The 13,298-nt window shown below is 43.8% G+C and overlaps 1 protein-coding gene across 10 annotated transcripts in view; it reads right to left on the bottom strand.

The window, feature by feature from the left end:
* ANK2 (ankyrin 2) overlaps positions 1–9,008 on the bottom strand; it is a 180,130-nt gene extending 171,122 nt beyond the window's left edge. For 5 of the 10 annotated variants that reach the window (XM_074541927.1, XM_074541934.1, XM_074541925.1 and 2 more), the window contains exon 1: positions 8,831–9,006. In XM_074541927.1, coding sequence (XP_074398028.1) covers positions 8,831–8,911 — 81 coding nt within the window. In that variant the 5' untranslated portion in view covers positions 8,912–9,006. Of the gene's footprint in view, positions 1–8,830 lie in introns of all 10 variants that reach the window. The other 5 variants (XM_074541909.1, XM_074541911.1, XM_074541926.1 and 2 more) reach the window with 3 other exon arrangements.
* Positions 9,009–13,298: the final 4,290 nt, after the last annotated feature.

The following is a 13,298-nucleotide window of genomic DNA, read 5'->3' as shown; positions in this document are numbered from 1 at the left end:
GCAGGAGAGACTTGCACCTGGACTTTTTTTCCTCAATCACTAAAAGAAATTGGGATACCATATACAGAAGTGCTGTATAAGTACAATCCAGACCATATTATTTCTGTTCAGAGATATTACCTGCGCTTTACAATGATTTCTAGGAAAGGCCTGCTGTACATCACTATCCTAATTGCTGTCAGCCACATTTGGAATGGGCCACACTCGTAAGCTCCTTCTGCAAAGGAGCAATCTTGACTCTTAAAGTGTACATTAGTGCATAATGAGCTCCTGGCAGCTGTTTTCCAACTGAAAGCCATCGCCTGCTGCTTCTGTTGGGGATGTGGCTGTGAAAAAAGCAGTTCTGCTGATGAGCAGGGGGGAGCACACGGCATCACGTATAATTAACCACGAGCCTGCACACACATACACCACCAAACACAACTGCAATGGCTGCAAGCTCTGCAAGGGCCCTCCCTTCCTTGAGAAACACCTTCTGCACTATCACAAGACACTAATTAGAAATGAATGCAACAACAAAAGCCTGGCTAGTCTTTCAGGTGGGGAATACAAAGTACAGGAAGGAATATTCACACCTTCCCCCCCAACTCTGAGGGTAACTGTTACCTGGCACAACACACATCACAGTGGGGATGGCCATGATACAGGGAATATCAGGATACAGTTTCCAAAGGTTTCCGGCATCTACCCATACAGAGCAACATCACACCACTTCAGAAGGCTGCAAGTACCTGCTCGTTCTTGCTCTTTAGCCCAACCTTTTATGCCCTCTTGTTCATGCACTGCACCAGTGTGCCCTCTGTTCCCTGTGGTGATTGGTCAGTGCCCCTGGGCACTCCATGGCTCGTTACTTTTAATATTACTCACCTGTCCTGCACAGCTGCAGCCCATTAGGGATGGGCTCAGCCACAGCCCCACCCCAAATTACCATCAGCTGTGTGCCTACAGTTACCAAAGGAAATTATTCTACACTTGACCCATCTAACCTGTATTTCATGCCAAATAGGAGGCTAACAGCAGATCCAAGGGCTGAGTAGGAGGCTGTGTTCTCTAACCAGGGCAGTGACCTTTAGACAAGGCACAGAACATGTTTCCTTCTTTCTCTTCCCCTAGTTTTCATGAGTGCTGCAGTCATCATTCTGTCTTCAGCCTGGGCAAAGCAGTTAAAGCACAAATGGAAATGCCAGCTCATAAAGCGCCTTTCTTCAGTGTTTCAAAGCTAATGAGCATGAATCACAGATTGATTGGAAAAATCTGTGCCCATTCCAGAGTTACTGTTTCTCATGTTCACCCCTCTCTGCTCTGTCAGAGGTGCACAGCAACAAGAGCTCAGCTCCCCAGCTAGCAGGGCCCCGCTGGCCGTACCCAACCCAGGGTGACCTCCAGCACAGACTGGAGCTCAGTGCGTTCTGTTGCCATGCTCAGGGAAAAAACACAAACAGGCTGGGACACAGCACCAGACCACACACCCAAGTGTCCACACACACATCCCAGGGCCTCCTTGTCCTGGTGTTTATGCCCATTCATTCACTTTCTGATTAGATCATACCCACGTCCCCATCAGCACAGGCAGACAAGGTTTCTAATAGCTCACGCCATGAATAAGTACCACTGTTTCTTGACATTTCTAGGTTGACATCTGCTCTCTGATACTGAAAGCTGCCAGATGTATTAGACTTCTAAAAGGTTTTTAAAAGGAAGACTAGCAGTCTTTCAATCAGAAGAAAGCAGCACAATTTTTAATACAGGAAGAGATTCTATAGAAGGGTGTAAATTGTTTATAAACATCAGTTCCCACTTCCATCCACGTACTTCAAAACTATCACAACTGCTCTTTGCTGCCTCCACTACTCTGACACACACTTCAAACCCTGCCTTATAAAGGAGCCCTAGGAGTGGAGCAATTATCAGATTTAATTGATCATGAGGCTGTAGTGTTGCAGGAATCTGTGCATTCCTGGTGCCAGTTGAAATCCATAGGCTCTGCTCACTGAGATCCAGTACTAGCACAGCAGCCAAGCCTGAATGGAACAAATAACATCAACCAACCCCTTCTGAACCACTCAGCTTGTGGCAGAGACTTGTACACTGTTTAACCTAGAAAATCACTTCCAACTGCAATTACTGCCATTTACTCTATCCTTTCCTTCAGAGCTGATCCTACTCCCCAGAGAGCACTTCATTCATGGGCTAAATTTGTGTGTGTGTGTGTGAGTGTGTAAGCTAAATCCAGAGAAAACAGAAGTAGGTTACAAATGGCGCACCTGCTTGTAACCCAAGTGCAGCCAGCTGGAAGGAGCACAGAAGAGGTGAGATAATGCATGTTGGTGCCTACCTTTGCTCTCCCCAAACTGCTGCATGCCCAAGGAACATTTTATTTCAAGAAAGCCTGAAGAAGACAAACCAATTCCCAAACTGACTCGCAATGCTCAAAAGGATACACTGCCTTCTTTGTGTAGTATTACGTCTTTACCTTTTACATTTTCCATCCCCCAAATTAATATTTAAAATAGAGAAAGATGAATTTCACAATCAGTTGCATGGCCTTTCAACTATGATTTTTTATCAAAACTGACCTGAAGTAATTCACTGTCTCCCACACAATTTTATAAACTGCTCTGAGGGAGCCTTAAACATTGGTCCATCTCCGTCTACTTTTTAAATATTTTTCCCTTTTATATTTGGTGCCAGAGAACAATTAAATGAAGTAGAAATAAATGAGAAAATGAAAAACTATTAGGATCCCACTGAATAAATAGGAGTACTGCAAATTTCTACTGAAAACAGAAATACTGGATTATTCCTACATAGTGGAAACATAATGACAGGAAGTTCAAATTTTCAGCTCAGCAATTTCTGTCACCAAGACAAAAGAAGCCTACTTAATCAGCTAGGAAAGATTCTGAAATAATTAATTCCTGAAAATAAATGAGAATGGAACAGCCTCTGGCCATCTTAGTATTTTTTTGGCCTCCCTCTGTTCCTTGCATTTCAGAGCTCCAGGGCTCCCAGTGCCTAACCTAAATATCTACGTGCTACATATGTCAGTCTCAATTTGTAGAGTGAAAAAACATCCCTAGCCAGAGATGTCATCAAAAGCATCAACACAGCACGGCCAGTGCAGGCAGGGACACGGCGCCACAAAAACTCGGCAGCTCTGACAGGGACAGCCAGGTAAGAGAGGCGGATGCCATGAGGGCAGAGAGAACGCATGGCTGCCTCCAGAGCGGCCCCCATGTCCCCAGAGAGGCAGGACAGGCGGGTCAGAGCCCAGCTCAGCCCCTGTCACCGCAGGAACGCGTGACAAGGCTGCGAGATGCGCGAGTGCGATGCAATCTGTGCAATACTTGCCGGCCTCAGGCACCCTGCAGGGAGAAAGGGAAGCTGGCTGGGGAAGAAGGGACTTGGCTTCTCTGACTCACTTGATGTTTGCCAAACATTGGTGAAAATGAGCAAGAGCTGAGAAGGATAAATCAGGAGCAAGGCGGATGCAGGCTCAACCAGCCACACCGTTCCCTGTAACAGCCACCACTGATCCAGATAATTTCCTCCTTGTTACCCTCACAGACTTCATGTGTGAAACCCAGCACCGGCACAAATCTGCTGGTACACTACAACAACTCCATCCCTTTGCAGATTCCCATTACTCTCTTATAAAAACAAGCACATTTTTAAAATAGATATATTTTACCTTTCAAGGCCATAATTAACACAGTTAACCTTCCAAGTGGTTGTGTTAGACCTAAGACTTGTCCATTGTTCATTGCATTGATACTGTAGAGCAGAGTAATGGCTGAAATGACCCTCTTACACTGGAACACACAGACCTAGAAAAGCCAGGCTCAGCCATGGGGCCCAGACATGTGCACTCTGTCTTACACACTCTGTGATGCTAAAAAACAACCACAAAGCCACAAAACGCTCTACAGTTCGGATATTCAGCTCTAGCACACAATTATTTTCCTGTCTCATTGCTCTAAGTAAATGGAAATTATTTCTCCAGAGTGTCACTCACCATGGAGCTGTTGTGATGGGAGCACAGTGTTTGCTGATGCAACCAAAGACACAGAGGTGAGGCATTCTATCCCATAGGGGGAGAAATACACATCATTTTTGGGTTGTTACCACCACACATAGCAACTAGAGCTAAATACAGCAAAGCATTTGCAGCTACAATCTTAGTTTTACACCTGGCACAAAATGTGCTGGAAGACTCGTGATAGGAATAAAAGGCAAAGGGAACAAGCAAATCCTGATTTCAATAACGCAAGAATAGCAGTGGAGTTGCATCAGATGCATGATAGTGCAAACCATGTTAAAGCACAGGGTAGACATTGAGCAATACAGCAGGTTAGACTCTTAACACTCGTAACAAACCTGTCCTTGACTTAAAAAAAAAAGTTGTTTTTTTCCTCTCTATGTAGTTTCTTCTTTACAGAGCAAATTCTAGAACCATCTATCTGCCTGTTTACTTAAATGTAAATTGGATTACAGCTTTTTTGAAAGCAAAGCAGTTCCAGTTCTCTCCCACAGCTGAAAGAAGAATAAGACCTTCCAGCCTTACAGCAGCTGTGCTACCAGTAAAATTAGCAAGATTGAACACCAGTGAGTTGGGTTAACTTGAAACTACCACTTTTTCTTTGTGACAAAGTCTTTTTGATATCTACTGCTGAAAGAAAGAAAAGCCTGTGGTTTTCCTCATTCGCTCTTCTCTGCCTATTCAATTTATTGCTTATTGACCGCAGGAAAACGTTCTTTCCTCTAAAGCTAGAGGATGTGCTCTCTCTCAGGTGGCACTCTGGCTTCATTCTGGTTGGATCACCAAACAGAACAGCCAAGAGCAGAGTGGCCACAGCTATTTTTCTGTCACCAGTAATCACAGCAGAGTGGGGCAGGAAGAGTAGGAACAAGGGAAGGCACAGTGGGACTTTGTAAGTGTGGAATGAGGGCAGTTCAGGCAAACACCACCCAGAGGACTGGAACTGCTGTCCTACCAGTCCCCACACCAATTTCAGGAGAGATGGTCACTGCTTCAAACCCTTCTTCTGATGGCATTCAGTTTTCCACTAAATTTGGGAGTTGCGAGAGTGAAATAAGTAGGTAAACAAGTATTTAAAAATACTTAAGTAGCTACATTTCCCACCAAGTAGAATGCTGTGTAATGCATTTATGACACTGTAAATGACACAGAGGAAAGCACAGAAACATGGAAGCAAGAGGGACCTCCTCGAAGGAGTTGAATCCAATCCAGTGGTACGTTAGAGAAATCATATCTCATACATAATTAAGTTTCTCTTGGCTTTTTATCTGATTAAACCTATTAGAAGGCTGCAGAGGAGCCTCATTTCCTTTTCCCCTCAGGTTGCCTTGGCTTGAGCACACTAAAGCCAAGCTCCTCTGGATTCTTCGTAGGGCAGGCTCATTCTTCTGGAAATCCCTCTCTGCATGTTTTGTGTACATTGGGATTCTTGTTCTTGAACCTAAGTGACCAGCATGATACTCGTATTCCAAAATACTTTATGTCTTAATTACCTTATGCATGGAATAAAAAGTCTTAAGTAATTGAAATTAATTAAAAGGATTAGCTTGTACACTGTAATGATTCTATTAGCAAGCATACAGCTTCCACTGGAAGTACTTCACATAATGCAGCCAATTTTATTTAAAAGAGAAGACTATGATTAGGTTAGAAAAGGAAGTCTCATTTCTGTTCCTTTAAATCAAGATTACAACTTCCTGCAAGTCTTTTCCACTATGGGTCTGATTCCAAGATTTTAATTTTCCTTAAAGAATGAGCAATATAAGTAACAAGATTAGAATTCTGCAAAAAGCCAAAATGGATTATTTCTGCATTGATCCATCAGTGAGATTTATGAACAACCTGTAAGCTCAGGAAGAACTTCTGGCTCCTAGAAGTCCCTTTACCTTCAGTGCTTTCAGTACTAGATATAGGAACATGCTTCCTTTTTCACATGATGACCAACAGTAGCTGGTTTTCACCTGAAACACTCTAGAATGAAAAAAAGCATCCTTGAAAGGAATTCTAGGAATTTAGTATTTGAGCCCATTGCCATAGACTTGGCAAAAAGACAGAAGGAAAACACAAATGTATTACAAATTCCAGGGCACTCACTGCATTACCCCTTCAACACCAATCTCCATCAAGTTACACCAACCACAGAAGAAGCTTTGTCCATGACTGCATCCTCTGCTCTCCAATACTAGAACTGAGTGAACATGGACTTTCTTTCCAGAAGCACAAATCTGATCATATCTCAGTTATCACAGGAGCAAAATACACAGGAAAACTGGACACAACCCTACCACTGGATTAACCAACCTATTGAGGCAGCCCGCTTACTCACAAGAACACAAAGCCACAACCATCAGCACAAGGATTAAATTGGGCTCTGCATAAGTAGCAATTTTCCCCACTCCATGAAAATTTTGATTTTCATAGAATCAAAAGCAAACCAAAAAAATTGAGTTTTCCCATCCTGGATGAGGACAAAGCTGAAGCCTTCTTATTTTAAAGTGCACACACTTTTTTTTTTTTTAAGGGGGTACAGGTCAAAATTAGAGAAAATCATCCTTGGCTTCCTGGTCAGGACACCCTCCTGGAATACAGAAGATCCAGCTGAATGCTGAATCCAAGAAGAGCCGCTCTCCATCTCCCCCAATACATAGATCAAACTCATCTAGCTCAATTAATATTTAATTATCCACACAAAAGGGATCAACTTCCGCAGAACAGATAGAGGGCATATTGGCTGGTGCAATGCAGCTTTGTTCAGCAAAAGTAGTTCAGGACCTGAAAACAGGCTACATTACTTGGGATTTTGGAGCTCTTGCACATGGCACTTCTGTCTCCCTTCCCAAAATAAATTGTGCCTACCTCGTCAAAACACAGAGGAATTCAACCTGGAATTCTTGTACTCTTGGCTATTCCAGGGTCTATCTCCCTCATCAAGAAAGTTACCAATTTTGAGGTTTTCAGAAAAATTTGTAGAGTTTTAAAAGAAATATCAAACCCAGCTGTATTTCCTCATGAAGTCACTAAGGGTGAAGACTGGTGAGAGCTTATCTAAAATAAGATCTGAGCCACCAACACCTAGTGCATCCAACCTCAGAGATTAACAATATTTTTGGCTTAATACTTGTCAACTGAAAATGCCCCATTAGTATTTTCTAGTTGTAAAAGACTGATAGTTGTAAAAGAAGATACCCAAGCATATTATGCTTTTGAAAAATGAAGATGAATCAGCTGTTGGAAGACTCTGAATATGGAAACTCTATGTAAGAGATGCTTTCCAAGCATTCATCTGGCAGCTGTCGCAACCTTGAAAGGCTGTGGGCTACTTTACTTGAAAAACAACGGGAAAAAAAGAAAGCACAAACACAGATATTAAAAAAGAAGCAATCCAAAGTCCCACTTTGACTCCTTCAAGCTTCAAAACCTCTCTCCTAATACGATATTGTTTCCAGATAACCCAACAGTCCAATTAAAACATTGGCTAGTCACTTCATCTTTTGATTCTTGCTTCCTTATATGGATTTCCATACCCCCACAAATACACCTTTCAAATTCAGAGGTGACACAAAGCAGATATCCTCTTTCCTCCTAGATTCTGCTCAAATATAAGGCCAAGATGCTATATAAAATCTCCCACTGTGTGGGGATCCAGGCAATATACCAAGCACAACGGGGTGGGGTGAGGGTGTTTTTGTTCCAATTCTCGTTTAGACTGGATTCCCTCATTCCCTTGTGGCTGTAGGTACAGAATCTGCCCTCTGTGATAAAAAGGGCCCTAACAGCATCACCTCTTGCAAAAGAGCTTTTACTTACCAGGTCCAACCCCATACACAAGTCCCCGAACACATGTCCGCGTGTTATTATGCTCTGTAACAATTTGTCTTGCTCATGAACAGTGTTGGTTAAAATGCAAATTCTATGCAAAATGAGGGACTGAAGAATTCATCAGTGTATGCTGTGTATGGATTAAACAATTCTTCTTCATCCTGTAAGCAGTCTGTCATATTTCAGTGTGATAACTCAGGTTATAGCAATTGACAAAAAAGAAGGGAAAGGGAGAATAAGGGTAAACCCATTTATGTCATAATTATGCAGCACCACAGGCATCTCTTCTCCTAAAGGGGAGAGAAAGCCCAAACAGAAATAAATAGCTGCCTGCAATTAAAGCCACAAAGCCGTTAAAAAGAGATTACCTCAAGCGTGGGGTCGAAGCAGTGGGTATGGCAGGCTACACCTTGAAAATCAACCATTTGTGATAGAGAGACTGGACACACAGAGAAAGTCCCCTGGCAACTGGGTGTGGCTGGACTAACTCACATTTTTACCCAGGTATTTGTCATTAGCATCACCGAATTACCACGGATGCTACGATGGCCGTCAATGGATCTCTCTATCACTGTTTACAACATGACCTTAAGACACATCTCCAGAAAATAAACCAAAGGTTTATAAACCTCCATCTCTCTAGCTCGAAGGAAAAGGGATGCGTGGCAGCACACGAGCCAATACCACCTTCTGCCAAAACAAACCACCGGCTCTGTTAAAGGGCAGCCGAGGGAAACCTGCGCTGAGCAGCATCCACTGCCGAACGACACCAACTTCAACAGAACAAAAAGCACAGAAAACCGCCTCGGCTCAGCCATCCGCCTCGCTCATCGCAACGCTTTCGACCCGGCATAGAAACAGACGGGAGAGCCTCCCGCCCGCGGAGGCAGGGCAGGAGCATCCCCGCGGGCTGCAGGAGCCCCAGCACCGCGCCCCGCCACAATCGTGCTGCACTGCCGGTCCCGCTCCCACCTTCTTGGGTCTCTTCCTCCGCTGGCTGCCGCCGTTGCACTTCTCGCCGCCGTCGCTCTTCTGGGCCGCCTCCTCGTTCATCCTAGCGAGCGGCAGTGCCGGCGCCGCGCCGTGCCATGCAGGCTCCGCGCCCAGCCCCAGCCGAGGGTGGCACCGCCGGGGCAGGGCCGGGGGCGGGCACACACACGGCGGCGGCGTTGCCGTGGCGGCGGCGGCGGGGCGGGGACGGCGCGCCCGGCAAGGGGGAGATGCTCCAGGGGAGAAACGCCGCTGGAATCACACAGTGCCTGGGCTTGGAAAAGACTCTCAGAGCTCATCTCCTAGTTTCAACCCCTGCGGTGGCTACGGACACCCTCCAGTAGCTTAGGACAACTTAAGCTTTGGACACTTCCAGGGATGGGGTAGCCCTGCGGCACCAGATGATGCTCACACACCTTCCTTGTCCCCAAGCCCATTCGCCACAACTGTAACACCCAAGAGATGATTCACTGTCACTACCAAAGCAGACAATGGCAGCCGGGTTGACACAGCACACAAGGCGTTAGTTTGTACTACTAAATTAAATCACCTCCTCCTTGTGTTGGAAGAACAACACAGCAACATTCACATGCAAATGTATTCTTCTATTTCTTCTGATGAACGCTTTAAAAAGAAAAAAAAAAAAAAAAGATTTACACTGTTCCACTTCCAACTGAAAAAACCAGCCCAAGTAAGTCGCCCTCCTTCTCAAACAAAAGAAAAAACTCCCTTTAACTGCTTACTCAGCAGAGGAGAGGCTGGAGAAAGTGGAAAGGACGCAGTGAGGCATGAATTCACTCTCCCACAATCGTGCTGTCTGCAAACACAACGAACATCTGCAGCACAACAACAATGTGAGCAGTGTAACAACCTCAAAACCTTTTCTTCTTTTCCTCACTTTGAGAGCGACTGCTTTGTTACTGTGAGCAGTAGTAAATTCTAGACTAAAATGAGAAAACTCATGTAGAAGTAAGGGGAGCTACAGATCTTGAAGAAGGCGGGTGCTATACAACACTGCATCTGTTATGCCATAATTAGAGCTGCAATCACAGCAAGGATTTTGGGGAAGACGTACAACAGTCATTTGTTATCAGTGTCAGACATCCACAGAATTCATTTGGGGAACCTGTAGAGAAGCAACTATTCTTCTAACTTAGAAACACAGATGTTCACTTTAAAGAGAGAGGTCATCTCCCATTTCTCATTTTAATCAAATTTTTGCACAGATTAATCCCCCTGCCCAGCCCTTTCTCGTACCAAACTAAGCCATTTACAATCTTTGCCTGATATTTGTTTATTCCCAATTAGTGATTCCTGGGGTATGTGGCAATTATGTACTATCTATTTTCTTCTTACAATGTTTCTTGCACTATTAAAAAATTAAATCTCTGCTATTTCTGAGAGTAAAGATGATGTAAATGCCAATTATACCTGATGGTTCTCGTCACTGACAATCATGCATGATGGTTCTGAAAACCCAAAGATGGCGTGATATTGCAGTGATGTAAAGGGGATGAAAAATAAACGATCTCACTCTGCCAAATCCATCACTTGTCCCTCTGTCCCTAGAGATGGGCCTTTTTATTATATTTTTATTTCTCTATTTACTTTCAGTCTTCAAACTGAAAAAATAAGGAAACAGTATTGCCAGAGACTTCCATGATAGCGAGGAAATGAGCAGATATTCCAGAGAGACTTAAATGATGGAAGTCTGGTGAAAGGCAGAATTCTCTGGGAGTCACTGTGAGGAGTAAAAGGGCAGCACTCCAGGGAGGCAGCCAGTGCTAAGTGCAGGCTGGAAGGTGTGAGGGAGGAGAGAGATACACACAGTTTGAGAATTTGCAATTTCCTTCCACATTTCTCACCTGACCTTTCCATCTTTTCTATGAGTGCATGGGAGTTGCACTGTCACACAGCTCCCTGATGAATCAAAGGTACAGTGTGACAGTGCCCACAAACAAAATATTGGAAAAGCCTGTTGTGACAAGTATTCCAGCTACAAATCCATGCCAAATTCACAGGTACAAGTTGGCTGAAGGATGACAGCCTTATTAACATGAACTACTCTTAGCTCCTCTCCCCAGATCCTGGGCAATCACCTTTGGCAGTACAGCTTTAGGTGTAGACAAAGACAACCAATGCGCTTGCTCAGTAACAATACATCAGTACACTTCATTTCCTATGATCCCAGAAATCCAGCATAAAACCAAACCAACCTAACCAGCCAGGGAGTGACAGCAAGTGCCAACTGACAACAGATCTAATAACAACACAAAATCAGCCCTAAGAACCACACAAACTGCCTCAGAAATGCCCAGTCAAGCAATTCCTAAATAGTCAGAAATGCTGAAGGCATTCATGCTCTTTTAAAGAAGTTAGGAAAAAAAATTATAGCATGTGTGCCCTATTTCCTACACAAAATTTATTAGCTGAAAAAAAATATGTAGACAAACTTCCAACCCAGGGAATTACACACAAAGTAATTTTTTACTTGCTTGAAACAGGGCTGCAGTCACATACCTGATCAGCCCTCAACAGTTAAAAAGAGGATATCAGATCTCCAAACCATATCTGTGCACCCAAAGAACCAGGAGCAAGGGCTGGTGCTTTATGATGGGACAGTCCCCATGAATGAGGGTTTAGGTGAGCAAATGGATTTGTGTGTGGAGACTTCCCATGGATATATCCCATCAGTTCTGTTGTTTCCAAGCTGTATTCATTACACCTAAGTCCAGCTGCTTAGCTCACCTTAATCCACCCCACATTTGAACCCCAGCCTCATGTAACAGTTTAAAAACACACAATTACCTCTCTTCAGACAACTTTCATCAATGGAATTTCACCCCAGCTTAAATTTACTGTACAAAGCTGAAAATAAATGATGCAGAGGTGTGAAGCAGCTCCCTCAAAGTCTCTGAAGCACTGCCAGAAGCTTACTGCAGTACATAGGCATTCAGGGCAGTGGTACCACAGGAATCCCCTCAACTCACTAAGTGCAGTCAGAGGGGCTTCCTTGCCCAGTTTTGCTTGGGTATTTTCCAGAGCCTTGCTCCCAAACTCACTGCTATTGCCATGTAAACCCAAGGCAAAGGAGAGTGTCCCTGTCAGAGCTGCTGGCAGGTGGCTCCAGCCTGCACCAAGCAGTGTGATGCTGCAGCTGGGTCACTGCTGCTGGGCAAGATAGCAGGCTTATCACTACCTCAGCCGTGTCTATACCATCAGTCTGACAGGATTTCCCAGAGTCATTCCCTATATCAGCAGTCCAGGTGGCTTCTGCAATTAAAAATGTAATCCTACAAGACCAGCTCAATTCCTGATCAATTTAATAGCAGCCGATCCATTAAGATGTTTGTTGTAATGGTCAGAATTTACACAATGCAAATTAGAACTTTATATTCTATTTGAACCACACACTCTTTCTACATCCAGATTCTACTTCATATTCTGCACCTGTACTACCTACATATAAAAAACATTGAAATAGTGTTGTCAGCAAGTCAGGACACTGGACATTCACATTTTGGAAACTGAAGACCAGGGGTATCTTATCAGTGTGTCATATACAAATGGGAGAGAGTAAAGAACAAGACAGGCTCTTCTCAGTGATAGCCAGCAACAGGCACAAATTGAAATGCAAGTAAAGAAACACTTTTTAAGTAAAGAAATATATTACCTAGCCAGACTAGGAATTCTTAATCCTTAGAGAAACTCAACATTTTACATGACATGGCTCAAGACAAGGAGTGGACTGTCATCTCCAGAGACCCATCTTCACTCGGCCTGTCGTAAAAGCAAACCCTCTGCATCTGTCACATGACGGTAGTTGTTTAAAGCATTAAAATACTCAGCTATTCCAGCTGAGTAATTGCAGATACTGCAATTGTTAAAATGGTGACACCTATATTCTCTCAGTCCCTTCAATGCTTAAAATAAAGCCCCCTCTAAATACCACATGTGCTAAGTGCTCTGTGTCTACTCAGCAGTGCACCACAGATAATCATGTGGGATTTTATCGACCCACCACGGCAGGAGTTTCTGCTGGTTACCTTGAGGTGAACCTCAGCTGCCATCTGGCCCACCCTGATAAGAGAGCAACGACACAGCAAAGCACAGGAGGGTGAAAAAGCTGCCTATGGTTTACCACTGAGTCATTAAACTGTGCTGTAACAGCAAAGAGATAAACTATGCATCTATTTAATTATATTTAAAAATCTGAACAATTATTCTGATGAAGAAGTGAAATAACATTTCACATCACCCAAATAAGAATCCTAACACAGAGTTACATAAGTACTCCTTTTTTTTTATCTCCTCAATATATAAAGGACAAACACAAATTGCTAATAAGCAGATTCCTCCAACCCCATGGTAGCTTTCCATTAAAAAGCACAGAATTCTTACAGACCGCCTTGTTCCAATCCCCCAGTCTTGGGCAGAGACACCTTGCACT

The sequence above is a fragment of the Zonotrichia albicollis genome, chromosome 5, assembly GCF_047830755.1.
Source record: "Zonotrichia albicollis isolate bZonAlb1 chromosome 5, bZonAlb1.hap1, whole genome shotgun sequence".
NCBI lineage: Eukaryota > Metazoa > Chordata > Aves > Passeriformes > Passerellidae > Zonotrichia > Zonotrichia albicollis.
This window is presented reverse-complemented; position numbering and strand designations above follow the sequence as displayed.